This window comes from Gopherus flavomarginatus, chromosome 9 (genome assembly GCF_025201925.1).
Source record: "Gopherus flavomarginatus isolate rGopFla2 chromosome 9, rGopFla2.mat.asm, whole genome shotgun sequence".
Lineage (NCBI taxonomy): Eukaryota > Metazoa > Chordata > Testudines > Testudinidae > Gopherus > Gopherus flavomarginatus.
The window spans coordinates 51,471,193-51,488,006 of NC_066625.1; the positions used below are offsets into that span (position 1 = coordinate 51,471,193).

Below are 16,814 nucleotides of genomic sequence, written 5' to 3' on the forward strand. Positions count from 1 at the left end.
AAGCTATAAACAAAATTTTCCCCAAAAGAGAAGAAATAAAAAAGAAAAACTAATGAGGAAAGCACTGAGGACAGTGTGTGCAATTTAAACTCACTGAGCCTTCAGAAGTTAGAAGGAACTGAAGGGTGGTTGGGCTGCTCCTCTCGGAGCCATCCAGGATAAAAGGGGGAAGGATAGGCAAGTCGACCCAGGAGACACTGTTTTCCAGATGATTCTAGGAGCTCCCAGCATGAGTGCCTTGATCTCATAAATGGCAATGCAGACACCATGCAAAGAACTCATTTCTACATGCTGAAAAACTTTTTTCAGTTTTCTTTCAAAAAGTAATTTAATATACACAGAAAAAAAACTTATCAGGTTTTATAGTTAACAACCATTATAAAATAATAATGGCATAATGCATAAATACAACAGATGTTCCACATTTCAGCCATTTGTCACACATCTCAATTGTTTGTTTCACACACTGGTAGGTTTGAAGATCAAAAGGTATGTTTGTAACAAATTTAACCTGGAAAAGTATCCCTTTAAAAAAGGCTGGAGGGCTGGCTAACCTTCCATACAAAATAAGATTTAAAATGCAGTATGAGTACTTTGCTTGATTTTGTCTTTACTACCAGGATAGGTCATTTATTGGGATGGTCAACTTAAAAAAAAAAGGATGCTCAAATAAAAACCAGCACTACCTTGTTTAATTTATTTTTTAAAAAGTACTTTCACAGCAAGATGAGTAGGTGGGGACAAAGTAGGAGTTTGGAAAGATCAAACATTTTTTAGATTATGTAGTCACTGAATTAATGCACTCTAGGAGCGTTGCAAAACACTGATCTGGCTCCTTTACATCCAGAGCTCACGAAATGCCAGGGAGGGAAGATATAAAAGAAATTCTACTGCTTTTTCTATTTCCAGTTCTTAAGTTCTATAAACTGAAAGGCTCCATGTTCAGGTATCATCCACTCTCCACTTCTACACCATGCCAGGAGACAGTTATTGCAACAAAATTATCTAGTCCACATAAGCCAATGCAGATTTTCCAAATCAGAGTGTTTAATTAACATAGTAGTTGTCCTTTGTAGGATGTCCAGCATTCCATTACCACCTTACTAATAGTTGTGTAACTCTCCAGCCGAGAGTGTGTTGTCTCCCCCTGTACAAGCTGGTCCATACAGAGAAAACAGCATGTTTCCCCGCACCTGTTACTTCTATATGTTCCAGGATACCGGACTATATGGACGTTGGGTCTAATCCAGTATGGCTATACCCATGTATTTATAGCTGAAGCACAAGAGACCTGTGAAGGTATGTGCTGATGACTTCTGGCGCAAAAAACAAACAAAAAAAAATAGTATGTATGTGTAAGCATTAGTGCTAGAACCCAGGAGTAATTGTTGGAATCATTTTATATCACAAAGCATTATATTTAGAAGTGAATTTGGAAGTTGTGTTAAATCTGTTTTATTGTATGTTTAGCATTTATATTTTGGTTAATAGGAACTGTCCCTTTAAACTGGATGGGGCACTTTACTCTAGTGAGAGTGACAGCAACATGTGGCAGATTTTGCTCATGTCCAGAGAATGTAAGACCGTGCCTGTGTAAGCGCCAAAAGATCACAGTTTGATTTAGTAAGATTTACCTTCTAGAAAGTAATCCTCATTCTCAAAGGTGTATAATTAGTGTTTATGGGGGATGATATGCCTCAGGGCGTTGCTAATGAAGTACAGAGTGATTTGTAGCTCACCTGTTTGAATCCAGATCAGCTCAACAGGTATTAAAAGCCGTTCCTATATGTTGGATGTTTGGTGACCGCTATACGAAATGGGTTCAGTGGCTTCAGATCACGTTTCCGCATCACAATCTCACCACTATGATTTGCATTAGTTTGTAATCTCTGAGGCAGGAACCATCTCCTCTTTATCCAGTACACTACACAATGGGGATCTGATCATGGTTGTCTTCTCTAGCAAGAACGTTTACAACAAAGACTAAAATCACAATTACTCATGATTAATTTGATAATTTGACAATGCTGTAGTCACATACCGTGGGGATAAGCAGGGGAGTTCAAAATTCAGAATACAGACAAAAGGCATGATCTGATCATTTTAAATAATCGCAGTCTGTTGGGGTCTGACTCACGGTTTTGAATTTTGAGACTGGCAATACTTAAGAAGCCATTTTAAACTTTAAAACTTTGCCTCACATCAGGAATGTTGTTTCCTTGAAGTAAATTATCTTGGGATTCTGTCGCAGCTGTGGTCAGGAGAATGTTATGTTAGCTTGATATTGTTAAGAGGACAATATAAAGCATCAAAGATGAATGAGTTATTCAGGATTAATATACCCATAAAATTCTCAATGGGGAAGAAAGAGAGAAAACTGCTTCGACACACACATTTATTACACTACCTTTAAGGTATGTGAAATATGGGTGTATTATAGTAAGAAAAAAAGCCCTTAAGATTCCATCTAATTGTATTTGAGCAAAGACATTAAGACCCATCTAGTTCATCTTCCTGCCAAGGCAGGATTATTTCCTATCATGTAGTCTAATTTTAAATGTTCTAAACTAGAGGGTTTCATCTCTTCCCTAGAGATACTATACCACAATTTAATAGGTCTCATTGCCAGGAAGATTTTCCTGATATAGAGCTTAACACTTACTTTGTAATTTCTCCCACTACTCCTAATTACATTCCTTGAATAACTGATTCTTCTCCCTTTTGGTTGTTTACTCCCTTCACATATCTATAAATCTAAGCCCCCCCATTCTAGCCCCTACCTGTTTCTTAGCCATGCATTTAGCTCTTCATATTTATTCACAGAACACATTTATTTTTAAATATGTGACAAAGTATGAAGTTGACCCCTTGGCATGAAAAACAAGATGCTGCAGCTTTCTGCCAGTTTGTAACTTGCTGCACGTGCACTGAAGAGCCTGAGATGTGTTGGTCAGAGTGATGAGTCCTGCTGATCTAGATGAGAGTGCAGGGTAAGGGGGGGCCATTACAGGAACCATCTGGGCTGATCTTGGACTCTCAGGCCAACCCTGCAGATCAAACTGCTAAGAATAGCAGGTGAAATTGGAAAAGGAAACATAGCTCAGGAGAAAAGGGACCAGACTCTCCTAAAGAAAATGGTGCTACCATTTGTAACGTAGATGGTGCTATGGCCAAACTGCTAGGCTAAAACTGCTAGTTTCTCTTTCACAGCTGTAACTTATTTGTGCAATACAAACAAGAATGGATCCGATAAGTTCAGCCATGATTATAGTTACTATGGTAGTGCACTGGGCCCAAGTGATCTTTCATTCCTCCGCTCCCTCTGATAGCTAATTTAAAGATCTGAACTGACAGTGCACTTCTCAGACACAATATTTAGAACAGCTACATTATTATTTTTACTTATTGTTATTACAGTAGCATCAAGAGGGCTCAAGTGAGATCTGGGCCCCATTGTGTGAGGCACTGTACAAACACATAGAAGGAAACAGTCCCCCCTGCCCTGAAGAGCTTACAATCTAAATAGACAAGACACGGGTGGGAAGGAAGAAAGAGTCACAAACAGGCAAAGTGATGTTCCCATACAGCAAGTCAATGGCTGGGTCAGGATAAGAATTAAAATAGTGTTTTAATTTCAGATTAACTGTAAAGCATAATATAAGCAAGGAAATCAAAATTAGAACCTGTCACTGAACCTGTCTCACTTTGTCATGACCAAGTATTGAAGTACACTGATCACCAGGGAGGTGTTGTGGTTGTTAGTTACCAACTGCCTGGATTCTGAACCCCACTATTTACATCATTTGAGGACTAGTGTTACTTTAATATAGTGTATGTTTCTGTGCACTTGTTTCATGTCACACTATAATGTTTCAAGGCACCATAGTTACAGTTAAATGCATGGAGTAATTCCGTGTTAATATGAACTTACTCCACAGCTAAGAAGTGGTTTAATAGGATAATTACAGCTTCTTGCTAAAGGAATCTTTCCTTCAAGTACATCCTGGAACCTTACAGAAATCCCCATTCTGATTTATTCTTGATGCTCGGGACAGCAATGACAATCTGCTCAGCTGAGGAACTAGGCATTCAATGACCCTCTGACCAATTGTACTTAAGGAGTAGCAATATCCATTCATATTCATGATCCAGAAAGTAATTAAAAACTAATCAGAGCTTAATACAGAGTGCGGAGAGCAGAGAACTAACCATTCCTCCCTCCTAAATAAGAATTTTATTCAAATTTGGAGGAAGTAGTAGTTTTCTCCCATATCTAGAGAGTCTGTACCCCACTCAGACTGTTATGTCTGAGTAATAAATCCTTCAAGAGAGTATTACAGCAAGGGCTGACAGGCCAATGGCTATTAATTTTACTCATCAATAGTTAAGATATTGTTGGTTATAACACAAATTGCGATAGTTCAAAAAAGGTGGCAGAGGCCCTGCCAGCAATGTCACTACTCACCAGCTGGATGGCTATCATTAATACCGTCTTCAAAGTGAAAGTTCTATCACAGAGGTCAAACAAATCTTCCAAGCTAGGACCAAGTAGTTCTAGTACCATGGCATTGTACTTTCCACATGGCCCAAAGTAATACACCTGGGGGAGGCCTTCAGCTGTAAAAACAGGGGGAAAAATTAAACAAGTGAGCAGGTGTGCACTAGTATTACTCCTATCAAGTCAGACCCTCTGTTGTTCCCAAGCTTTATTTTTATTGCTTAACTCATAGTCCCCATTACAGATCTTGCACAGTAAGCAGAAAAAAGTTTCCAAGTGTATTTATTGATATGGATGGAAAGACTTGCAAACCAGTGTAAGTTGTTCTCAAAGCAAGCCTTTGTAAAGCATATGGATTTTAGGGCAACAAATACTATAAGCAAACGAAATATCTAATTCTAGTATTGCAAAAGTTTGGGTCATAGAAAATATCATTTGTAAGAAGTTCCCTGCTTTACACTAAATATTTGGGGGCCACGAACCCCAAACAAGTCTATGTTGTGACTTGTTCAAGCAGCTGGAAAGAGGTAAAACCTTTTTACTTTGTCAAGAAAGGGTTCCTTTGTAAACCAAGTATGTTGTTTTCAGCATAGCTTTACATAATCTGTTTTATGTTAACATACATGCATTTTAATAAGACAGTTATAATTAAACACACAAGCACTATATAAGTAATCTCTCCTTTAAAAACGCAAAGATTTTTAATCTTTATATCTTATTTCACTGAGTGAAATAAATTTATCAAATCAGTTAAGCTTATCTGTAAAATTATTTTGCTAAATCATACACAAAACCCTTGATAAGTGGTTGCTAACTGTAGTCGGTTCTCTCCGCCGACACTCCTACACAAAAAGGCAGAGGAATGCATTTTTAACATGCCAATAAAACAAAATGTATATTCAACTCTGGATGATAAATGCAAATCCTTTTCCAAAGTGCACCAGAAAGCGGGAAACAATGGCTCCGTCAACACAAGGCTGATCTTGCAGATTCCTGTTGCACTGGTTTGTTTTGAAGACTCACTGAACAAACCAAAGCAGAGTTTCAGAGTGGTAGCAGTCATTACAAAACCTAATTTTACCATACTAATTTCCCCCTACTGTTACTCACATCTTCTTGTTAACTGTTTGAAATAGGCCACCTTCATTACCACTACAAAAGTTATTTTTCCTCCCTTGGTATTCTACTGTTAAATGAATTGTTTTATTAGACTGACCCCCCCACTTGGTAAGGCAACTCCCATCTTTTCATGTACTATGTATATATACACACCTGCTACGGTATTTTCCACTCCATGCATCTGATGAAGTGGGTTCTAGCTCATGAAAGCTTATGCCCAAATAAATTTGTTAGTCTCCAAGGTGCCACAAGGACTCCTCATTGTCAAAACAGAGTTGCATTTTTTGAATTTGCTGCCCTGTTAAAGAATTCCAATTGATCAGTATATAGAATTGATTCAATGCTGTGTGATTTTGGCCAACAGCTAGCACTCCAAGGTTTCTTCTAGTACAGGAACTCAGCCTCCTTGCATCAGTCTGAGACAATACAGAGGAAGCATTGTATTTTATTGTAGAATATGCTTTCAGCTTTTGCTTCATAAACAGTTTCAAAAGGTAACAGGGAGTGGGGATACTTATTTTGAAACATAACCTCACAGAGTTGAGCCCAATGCCAAATTGACTTGTCCATTTTTAACATATGTGATGGGGCAAGGCCAGATGGCTACAGTTAAGTAGTGAGGAACAGGTATGTTAGCCCCAGGCTAAACAAATCCCTGGTACCATGGTAACCAAATGGCAGTTGCTCCAGGTTAATCAAGACATCTGGGGCCAATTAAGATCCTTCTAGAAGGCAGTGGAGATAGCTACATTGATTGGGACACCTGAAGCCAATCAAGGGCTGGCTGGAACTAGTTAAAAGCCTCCAAGTTAGTCAGTGAGGTGCGCGTGTGAGGAGCTCGGAGCGAGAGGCGTGAGAGCGAGCGCTGCCGGAGGACTGAGGAGTACAAGCATTATCAGACACCAGGAGGAAGGTCCTGCGGTGAGGATAAAGGTGGTGTTTGGAGGAGGCCATGGAGAAGTAGCCCAGGGAGTTGTAGCTGTCATGCAGCTGTTACAGGAGGCACTATAGATAGCTACAATCCACAGGGACCTGGGGTGGAACCCGGAGTAGAGGGTGGGCCCGGGTCCCCCCCAAACCTCCAAATTCCTGATCAGACACAGGAGGAGTTGACCCAGACTATGGGTTCCACCAGAGGGGAAGATCACTGAGGTGAGCAAATCCGCCAATAAGTGCAGGACCCACCAAGGTAGAAGAGGAACTTTTTCACACATACAAAAGACAGATTACTGGCTGCTCAGATAACATTAATTACGCACATAGACAGGAATTAGATGGTTTAAACAATTTGTTCTCAGACATTAGTGAAGCTGAAGAGTCCCAGAACAGTATATTACATGATGTTTAAGGGATCAAATATGTATATAGAACATATTCTGTTCCAGGCAAAAAGTCTATATTGGAAGTTAAGTTGCAAGAATCATTTACTCAAAATTTAGGAAATGCCAGAATTAAGGTAGCCCATACATCTTAATTCTGCACACTTGTATGTTAGGGGGCTTATTCCTTTACCCTCTCACTTCCCTGGTCCTTCTCGCATGAACAGAGAGTAACAATACCTGAAGTCCAAAGGTGCAAACAATTTGATGTTTATTGGGGTGAACTTCCAACAAGCATGATTCCAGTTTCCTTCCTCAGTGGCCCCTTCCCAGCGCTGACACCACAGAGCCCTTGCCTGTATCCCTGTTCCCATTTCCCCACTCTTAGCGAAACATGATTCCAAGTCCCCCATCCTCATTCCCTGTTCCCATTCCCTCCTTACTTTCTGATTGACTGCAAACTATATAGCAGGGATCAGTTACCTTTCAGAAGTGGTGTACCGAGTCTTCATTTATTCACTCTGATTTAAGGTTTTGCGTGCCCGTAATACATTTTAACGTTTTTAAAAGGTCTCTTTCTATAAGTCTATAATATATAACTAAACTATTGTTGTATGTAAAGTAAATAAGGTTTTAAAAAATGTTTAAGAAGCTTCATTTAAAATTAAATTGAAATGCAGAGCCCCCTGCACCGGTGGCCAGGACCTGGGCAGCGTGAGTGCCACTGGAAATCAGCTCACATGCCGCCTTCAGCACGTGTGCCATAGGTTGCCTACTCCTACTACATAGTAAAACTTGAGTTCTGCTTAGCTATACCTTAACCAATCATTTTACAGAAATTTAACTAACTAATCCTAACATACTGTAACGTGGTTATTTAACCAATTATATCCCACCACCTTAATTGGTTTACACCCAACAAAAAGTATACAGCTGTTATAAACAGATAGTTAAGGACTAATGTCTCTTTTACCTGTAAAGGGTTAAGAAGCTCAGTAAACCTGGCTCACACCTGACCAGAGGACCAACAGGGGGACAAGATACTTTCAAATCTTGGTGGAGGGAAGCCTTTGTTTGTGCTTTTGTTTTTTCATCGTTCGCTCTCGGGACTGAGAGGGACAGGACATCAATCCAGGCTCTCCAAATCTTTCTGAATCAGTCTCTCATGTTTCAAACTTGTAAGTAATTTAGCCAGGCAAGGCATGTTAGTCTTATGTTTGTTTTCTCAACTTGTAAATGTTTCTTTTTGCCGGAAGGATTTTTACCTCTGTTTGCTGTAACTTTGAATCTAAGGCTAGAGAGGGTTTCCTCTGGGATATATGAATCTGAGTACCCTGTAAAGTATTTTCCATCCTGATTTTACAGAGATGATTTTTACCTTTTCTTTCTTTAATTAAAAGTTTTCTTTTTTAAGAACCTGATTGATTTTTCCTTGTTTTAAGATCCAAGAGGATTGGGTCTGGACTCACCAGGGATTGGTGGGGGAAAAGGAGAGAGGATGGTTAATTCCTCATTTTAAAATCCAAGGGGTTTGGATCTGTGTTCACCAGGGAATTGGTGAAGCCTCTCAAGGCAACCCAGGGAGGGGAAAGTTTGCGGGGGGTGGACAGGGAGAGCGCCAGACACTGAATTTCTGGCTGGTGGCATTGTTACCAGATCTAAGCTAGTAATTAAGCTTAGAAGTGTTCATGCAGGTCCTCACATTTGTACTCTAAAGTTCAAAGTGGGGAAAAAAACCTTGACAACAGCAGACAAACAATCTGAACCAGACAGATTATACAGACAAACAATAGGGAAGTAGAGACTACAGTGTTAGAACAATACAGAAATGAAGATTTCACATCCCAGCTATTGATAAGTGAGTTCTTGCCAGACAGGATGCTATCAAACTACGTTTCCTTTTACATCTTCCAGGCTCTTCCCTTTCTCTGGAGGTGATAGGAATACAATCCTGTGCTGATATTCCTAACAGTCCAATAGCACCTTATTTCAGTGTGCCTAGTTTGGAATGTGAGGATGTGACCCATACACTTCTCAGTTTATGGCTGCCCCTGCTACTCAGCCGAAGGCCTTAGCCTAAGAACAGGACTCATTGTCACAGTAAGAGAAAGCCCTTACACAGACAGACACTAATTTTGAACCTTTTATACCTCTATAACTAGCTAAGTGATACGAATACACCTAAATTCTTAAAAGTATAGGCCTTTGCAGACAGTCTATATCCTAACATTGTACATTATACCGTTTTTAGTTACTTGATCACAAACTATTTTCTTCCACACAAGGAAAGGTGGTGTGAAGGAGGACATGTTAAATTAGAGCAAACTCACAACTACAGTAACTTTTGCCTCTACTGTACCTTTGGAAAATCCAGCTAATCCACACAATGCATGATTCACAACATAAACAACAGCACTTCCAGTTCTTAAAAATGCAATGAATGTTGTACAGAGGTTACTTATTACTAAAACGTAATCCTAATGAACTGTTATTAGCATACTATGAAGTGTATCTAAAGCTTGTCCAGCTTGTTCACACAGGGTACTGTTTGTCAAAGATTATTCTCTATTTTTTAAAATCGTGTTGTTCACTCAGTCACTGTCAATTCATTAATTTGGGGGATTTATAGTGTAGTCTGCCAGTCACCAGAACAAATTAGTGAGGTACTTAAAGTACTTGCAGAAACTGCATGTCTAGCCACCAGAATTTTTATGTTCTATATTCAACAGTTACACAAACATGTACAGTGTTGAGAGGATGACTTTTGTGGACTGAAACACTTAATGGATCTTTGGATTAGATCCAAACAATTGAGGTAAGACAATAAAAAGAATGGACCGTCTCTTTTAGTAAAGAGAAGTCCATCTCAAGAGTGTTCGCTTTCTTTGCTATAGAACCAATTCAAAGAGCAGACCATGAGTAATACTGGGCCAAGTCAGCTCCAGCAGGGTTTTAAATATACCATCTCAGAGACCAGCAACACTTCATTAGTAAGGATTGGGTCATCTCAATGTACACAGCTGGAATTAGCTGGTACGCTTTACTGGCACTGTTTGTTGTCAGATCATATTGGCACTCATTCTTTTTAACTTCCCAGCAGGTGCCCCTGATCTCATACTGGGTTCCAATAACATAGATGCAGGTCACCAACGATGCTGGAGGGACAAAGAGGAGGCAGATTGGAGGCTCTGAGAATGGGATATTGGGAAACCCATCCACCAGCATGGGCAACAAAAAGAAACCAAGCGACTGAAGAGGAGCAGCAGAAAGAAACTGAAGCAACAGTAGGAAGAGCTTGAAGAATGGCAAAAGCTATTGGAAGGGGGGGGAGGGGCTGGTAGACTCACGGTAACAAAAGGCAGAAGACAGATTCATAGATTCCACAGATTCCAAGGGCAGGAGGAACCATCTAGTCTGACCTCCTGTATAACACAGGCCAGAAAAGGGTGGGGGGGGAGGAGGCAGAACTAGGAAAAATGTGTGTTCCCAGATGAAGAAGAGGTCAAAGATAAGGATACAAGAGGAAATTCTTAAGCGCAAAGGATCAGAAAAAGAGAAAGTAAGATAGCTTTAACAACTCCCCTGTACTAAACATGAGGGCTCAGTGTGTATCCTCCTAAATACCACCATCCCTAACTCCCCAAATCTCCTTCTCTGTGTGGAGCTCTTTACAAGAGCCATCTCCACTTGCAAATAAAATGGTCCTGAATATCAGTAACGGCAACAGTTAGGCAACCACAGCGTGACCCTGCATCTCCATTGTTGAGGTTGTCTCGCACTTGATGCTTTGGGGAATGGGAGGGAAAAGGGTCATGGATCCAATCCTAAAGCAGTCACTCTCTGCTTCTATCCTGTTCTGCCAACAGGGGTCCCTTGAGGGGGATGGATGTAATACATGTCACCTGAAGTGTTGGCATGTTAATGAAACAACTGTGTGGTATAAACAATGAACATGCTTAGGCCTACCCGCTGAATCTCTGACTCTAGGATTTTGTTTCACTAAAACCAAGTGGACTTCCCCACACAGAAACCATTTTTCTATTCCCCATGTTGCCTTATTTCCTTCACAAAAATGGATAGAGCTTGCTTTCTGGTTGCAATCATGTAAAGGGCAGTTGGTGAAACAAAGGGTGTGAGAGGTGTCTGTTGGTGAAGTCCCTCAGGAAGCAGGTAAGACAGCTGCAGAACAAGGTGGCTCATCTGCATGACATCCAGGAACATGAGGACTTTGAGAGGATGCACGTGGAGACGTCTGGGATGGAGGATGCTAGCCAACTACAGATGAGTACAGCAGCACAAGAGGAGGAAGGAGAAACTGGCTGCATTGCAAGGAAGAGACTAGCTGTTGGCCACCTCAGGCAATAGACTGTGCTGCTTCCCACACCCCTCCCAAGTCCCTGTCCCTGTCGTTGAAGAACTGGTATAATGTACTGTCAACACATGGTGAGGAGCAGAACTCAATGACTGAGGAGGAGAAAACATTTGTTCCCAAGGCTGGGAGGTTTGCAGCTACTGCACCAGAGAGAAGACAGCATGCTTGTGGTTGGGGACGTCCTTCTGAGGGAAATGGAGGCATCCATCTGCCAACCTGACATGATATCCCAGGAAATGAGCTGTCACCTTAGAGGTCATGTCCAAGACATTATGGAAAGGTTGCTGAGGCTCATTCGCCCTCTGATAACTACCCCAGGCTGCTCATCCCTATAGGCACTCATGATGCTGCCATGTCTGACCCTGAACAGATCAGAGCTCTGGGAATCAGGATAAAAGGGTCAGGGGAGCAGGTTCTGTTGGAGCAGTTTGTAGCAGAGCAGTGGAGGATAAGGACCCAAGCAGGGACAGGTGCATCCTGGAGAAGAATTCATGGCTTTGCATATGGTGTCAACGAGAGAGCTTTGGCTTCCTTGACCACGGAATGCTGTTCCGGAAAGAAGATCTGCTGGGAAGAGTTGGGAGTTCACCCGACCAAAAAGGGGAAGAGCATCTTTGTGTGCCCTCCTTCTTCCCAGCGTTGCCATCTTTCCAGTTAGCAATCAACCTGACCGTGCTTCTGCCAGCTGTTGTCTGCACCTCTTACCATTGCACCCATGGTTTTTAGAAAAATATTATAAATGAGTGAGCGTACAAGTTCTCTTGTGGTGTGTAAAGTATCATAAGGGCAATATGAAATGAATTTTGGCCTTGTAAAAATACATACTGTGACAAAGTTCCTCCTTTACCTTGGTGGGTCCTGCGCTTATTGGCGGATTTGATCACCTCAGTGATCTTCCCCTCTGGTGGAACCCACAGTCTGGGTCAACTCCTCCTCTGTCTGATCAGGAGTTGGGAGGTTTGGGGGGAACCCGGGCCACCCTCTACTCCGGGTTCCAGCCCAGGTCCCTGTGGATTGCAGCTGTCTATAGTGCCTCCTGTAACAGCTGCATGACAGCTACAACTCCCTGGGCTACTGCCCCATGGCCTCCTCCAAACACCTTCTTTATCCTCGCCACAGGGTCTTCCTCTTAGTGTCTGATAATGCTTGATTGTCTGATAATTCCTCAATCCTCCAGTAGCACACCTCTCAGTCTCAGCTCCTTGCGCCTCTTGCTCCCAGCTCCTCACATGCGCTTCCCCTCCTCTGGCTCCTCCCCGCCTGACTGGAGTGAGCTCCTTTTTAAACCCAGGTGCCCTGATAAGCCTGCCTTGATTGGCTGCAGGTGTTCTAATCAATGTAGCTATCTCCACTGCCTTCTAGAAAGATCTTAATTGGCCTCAGGTGCCTTGATGAACCTGGAGCAACTGCCATTTGGTTACCATGATACTAGGGATTTGTTTAGCCTGGGGCTAACATACCTGTTCCTCAGTACTTTACTGTAGCCATCTGGCCTTGCCCCATCACAATACACATACTGTCTCTTTTAAAAACTGGTGGTTTCCCCTGCCTGGCTTTTGGCAGCCAATGCTGGTTAAGGGAGTGATTTTTGGAGACATTTCTATACCAGCAAAAGCCCTAGTGTAGAAACAGCTGTACTGGTATATAAGTGCTTCTGCTAGTATAGCTTATTTCACTCACCAAACTAGTATAAACTATACCTGCAAGAGCACTTTATTGCCAGTATAACCTATGTCTGCATTTGGAAGGTTTAGCAGTCCAGCTACACCAGGAAACCTTTTCCATGGGAGAGCCGATCCAGGACTCAAATCGGTAGGAAGACCAAAAAGCCACAAGTTTGTGATGTCAGTCTCACACATACTCACTCAGTTCAACTTGTTAGATGGAAGATCACTTATATTTCTAAAGTTTGTCTGATCTTAGTTATCTTTGGAGAATTTTGTGTGGTGTAATGCTATTTATGTCAGATGTTTCCAAAAAAGATCAGTGGAAAGTTTCTTTGGTCTAATTCTCTCTAAATAGTTGAGAGGCAAGATTCAGGGCGAAACACATGCTTCACAACCTGCAAACACTTCCAGTTGTTAGCAAAGTGATACACTGTATGTGCTGGTATTCATCATGAATGCCTTTTAAAAATGGCCATTTGCCCTATGGTTTGCTGCCTTTTTTTTTTGTTTTTAAACTGCCACCTGTGGTCTGTCCTGTACTTACCAAAAGGGGGTATTATCCAAAACATTTAAATGGTAATATTGGTAAATGCCAAGTTTTTAAGGGTTCGCACTGTTTTTAAGGGTTCCTGAAATCCTTTACTCACTTTATCAAGCCTAATTTACTTATGCTATAGGCAAATTGGCAGTCACCATTGCCTGACATTTGACACTATGCAGCATATGGATTCTCTTAATATCTTTCTATTCTCTGCTTGTTTAGCAGCTGTCCTGCCAAGCAAATTAGTTAATCCCACCAGACTTATTGCCTCAGTTTCAAAGTGCATTTTGCATTTTAGACATGCAAACAGGCTGCAAAGATGCACAACTGAAATCATTCTTGTCTAAGAATTTTTCAAAACAGAAATACTTGTCAGTGCATGAATGTAAGCTTCCACGGTTAGTCTCCATTTCTCCCCACCCTCAAGCACTCCTACTATTAAATTAATAACTATACAATCTTCCCTCAAAGGCTGCAGATGCTGGTTGGAGAGATTGCCATTGAACATCTTGCAGCATTCCTCATGTAGACATTAACCTTGTCACCTCTACCACATTTCCAATCCCTGCGCCCTGGACAGGAAGCTGAGTTCTTGTTTATCAAGATAACAGAGCACCACCACTGAGGCAGCTCAAATTACCATGATTTAAATGAATAATTATTCAAATTCACTCTTTATTAAGTAATATGCAAAGGGAGATATGACAATTGTATCCAATTAATATTCTGAGTGCATCCATTTTGCTACTTCAAAAAAAGCCCCCCCACCCCCACCCCAAAAGTGCTCTCATCCCTGGAATTTCTCCCCCCTACTTCTCCTAACTCCAGAGAGAATTTGGGAAAATCAAGATTTAGAAGCTATTTAAGATTGCTCCTCAACCAGCTTTCCTTAGACTAAAGAAGAGGCCAACTGTACACCTGAATATGACTTTGACTGACGACACTACTTAGTTGTATTGATTCTCTTGTACTATTATATTGTACAAGGGATATGATTTAGTTGAAGCAAAAAACAAGCTGCTATACAAATCTTGATCATTAAGCCTCTCTTTTTATACAAGCAGCAAAGAGTCCTGTGGCACCTTATAGACTAACAGACGTTTTGGAGCATGAGCTTTCGTGGGTGAATACCCACTTCCTCAGATGCATGTATACAGTGCATTAAAAGCAGAGTCTAGCCCAGTGGGAGAGCAGCATGTATTGTATACTGACAGCATGCAAATCTGGTTCCGTTGCTGAGATACGGAACCGGTCAAAAGCCAGAGGAACCTGAGGAAGAGCTATGTGCAGCTAGAAAGCTGGCCTCTCTCAAAAACAGAAGTTGGTCCAATAAATGATATTATCTCACCCATGTTGTCACAGGGAATTAACAGGTCATTCAAAGATGTCCCAAAATAACTGAACATAAATAACTCAGAAAATAAAGAACTGTATGAAGACATCCTGAAGAGACCCAGCAAGTGTATGTCTATGCTATAACCAGTACTGTGACTTACTCCAGAACCATTCGAACAACAGGAATAAAACTGGCATAAGTGAGGCTCCTTGCACTGCATCTGGGTTTATGCTACTCAGTGAAGCTACTGTACCTGGTCTGGTTTGCGTGTTTTCAGGGACAGATGTAGCTAAGTTTCCAGGAGTCAGTCATGTACCTCAGATTGAAATATTTATTTTCAAAAATGTTCATTATCTAAAGCAGGTAACAGTAATTTGAGGGGGCAAACATTATTCTGGATGGGCAGTGGCATGGACTGACAGAGAGGGCTTTTACAACCTGGCTAGGAGATTCTGATTTGGAAGCCAAATATGATAGTTTCATTCTTTGACTGCCAGCTCTGGGTGAGAAGATAAAATAACACTGCCTTATGCTGAGAATCTGGCAGAACAGGGACAGGGACTAGTCACTGGAGTGTAAAAATGCATTTCATTTAATCAGATAAATTAAACCAGCAAAAATTTAATTCAAAATTGTATGAACACAGAATACTCAGAGGATGAAGGAAATGCACAAGAATTCGCCATCTCTTTCAAAACAGCCAAAAGTTGAATCCTTTAAGAAATAAGGTATCTTCAAAAAGGACAAAAATTGCAGTTGAACGATCACCTCCTCAGGTACTCAGAATTGACCATTATCACTTCTCTCCTCCCAGGATGTGTTTAAAATAATAAATAATGATATATCAGTTTTTTGTTAAGTATTGCTGCTTTCAGATTTACCTCCACTTGGAGCTTATCATATGCATGATGCTGCGCATGCTTCTTTCTTATTGAACAAATTCCTTTATGGGATATGGTAGAATGTCTCAATATAGCAGATTGGGAGCAGTAAGTGTTGAGGACGGATCAGTTGTACAGACTGAGCTGAATCACTTGGGTAGGTGGACTCATTTGAACACAGCCAAATGCAAAATCAACTAGGATGAAAAAGTGTATGTCACACTTACAAAGTGAAGAACCATATCCTGAGAAGCAATGACAATGAAAAAGGATTTAGGGGTCATGACAGATGACCAGTTGAACATGAACTCCTAGTGTAATGCTGTAGTTAAGGGGTTTAATGTGGATTCTTGAATGTATAAGCTGGAGAATATCAAGTAAAGAGGTAATACGACCTCTGTGTACACTGGAATAACTTACCTAGGGACATAGTGTTATGTCCATAGGTAAGTTATTCCAGTGTACACAGAGGATACTCCATCCCTTAACTTTTTTAAATAGAGACTGGATATATTTAAAAAATATGTACTATAGCTCAAACAGAAGTTATAGGTTTAACGCAGAAATTGCTAGGTAAGGTTCACTGGCCTGTGCTACGCAAGTGGTCTGATTAGTTGACCCTTTTGGCCTTACGATTTAGTTCTTCCCTACAAGCTGAACCAATGCAAGTAAAGAGTGGCTCTCAATGGAAAAATCTATATGGAACTCATGATTTAGTGACAGATACAAGAGCATCTCCATATCATTCAGGATTTTATATGTGGCATTCAATTACTCTGCCAAAAGAATGATGTAAATGCTACCTGCTTCCAACAGTTTATTCACACAGTATGTCTCCAAGTTCAGAGATTCTTTTGTTGTGGTAATAAACGGTAATGTTGTGCTAAGTGGCTGTTTAAACACTCAGGATGAAACAACATACAGACAGTAAGTAAAGGGACTATGTGAGCTAAAGTACCCTTTGCCTGGGCAGTCAAATCTTTCCTGAGGTTCCTTTGTACTGCAAAGCAGCTGCACAAAATGAATACTCAGGCTCATCTTTTCAGGCCAGGTGGTCCTACTTGGCTAGCTTTTAGTTAAG

At 41.0% G+C, this 16,814-nt stretch overlaps 1 protein-coding gene across 6 annotated transcripts in view; it reads right to left on the minus strand.

Annotated features, from left to right (window-relative positions):
• The window catches only part of CSNK1G1 (casein kinase 1 gamma 1), a 292,459-nt gene that overhangs the window by 85,198 nt on the left and 190,447 nt on the right, over nt 1-16,814 (minus strand). For all 6 annotated transcript variants that reach the window (XR_007776268.1, XM_050967443.1, XM_050967442.1 and 3 more), the window contains one exon: nt 4,466-4,617. Coding sequence is in view for 5 of the 6 variants with exons in the window: in XM_050967443.1 (XP_050823400.1) it covers nt 4,466-4,617 (152 nt within the window). In the remaining variant the exon portion in view is untranslated. The remainder of the gene's footprint in view (nt 1-4,465; nt 4,618-16,814) is intronic.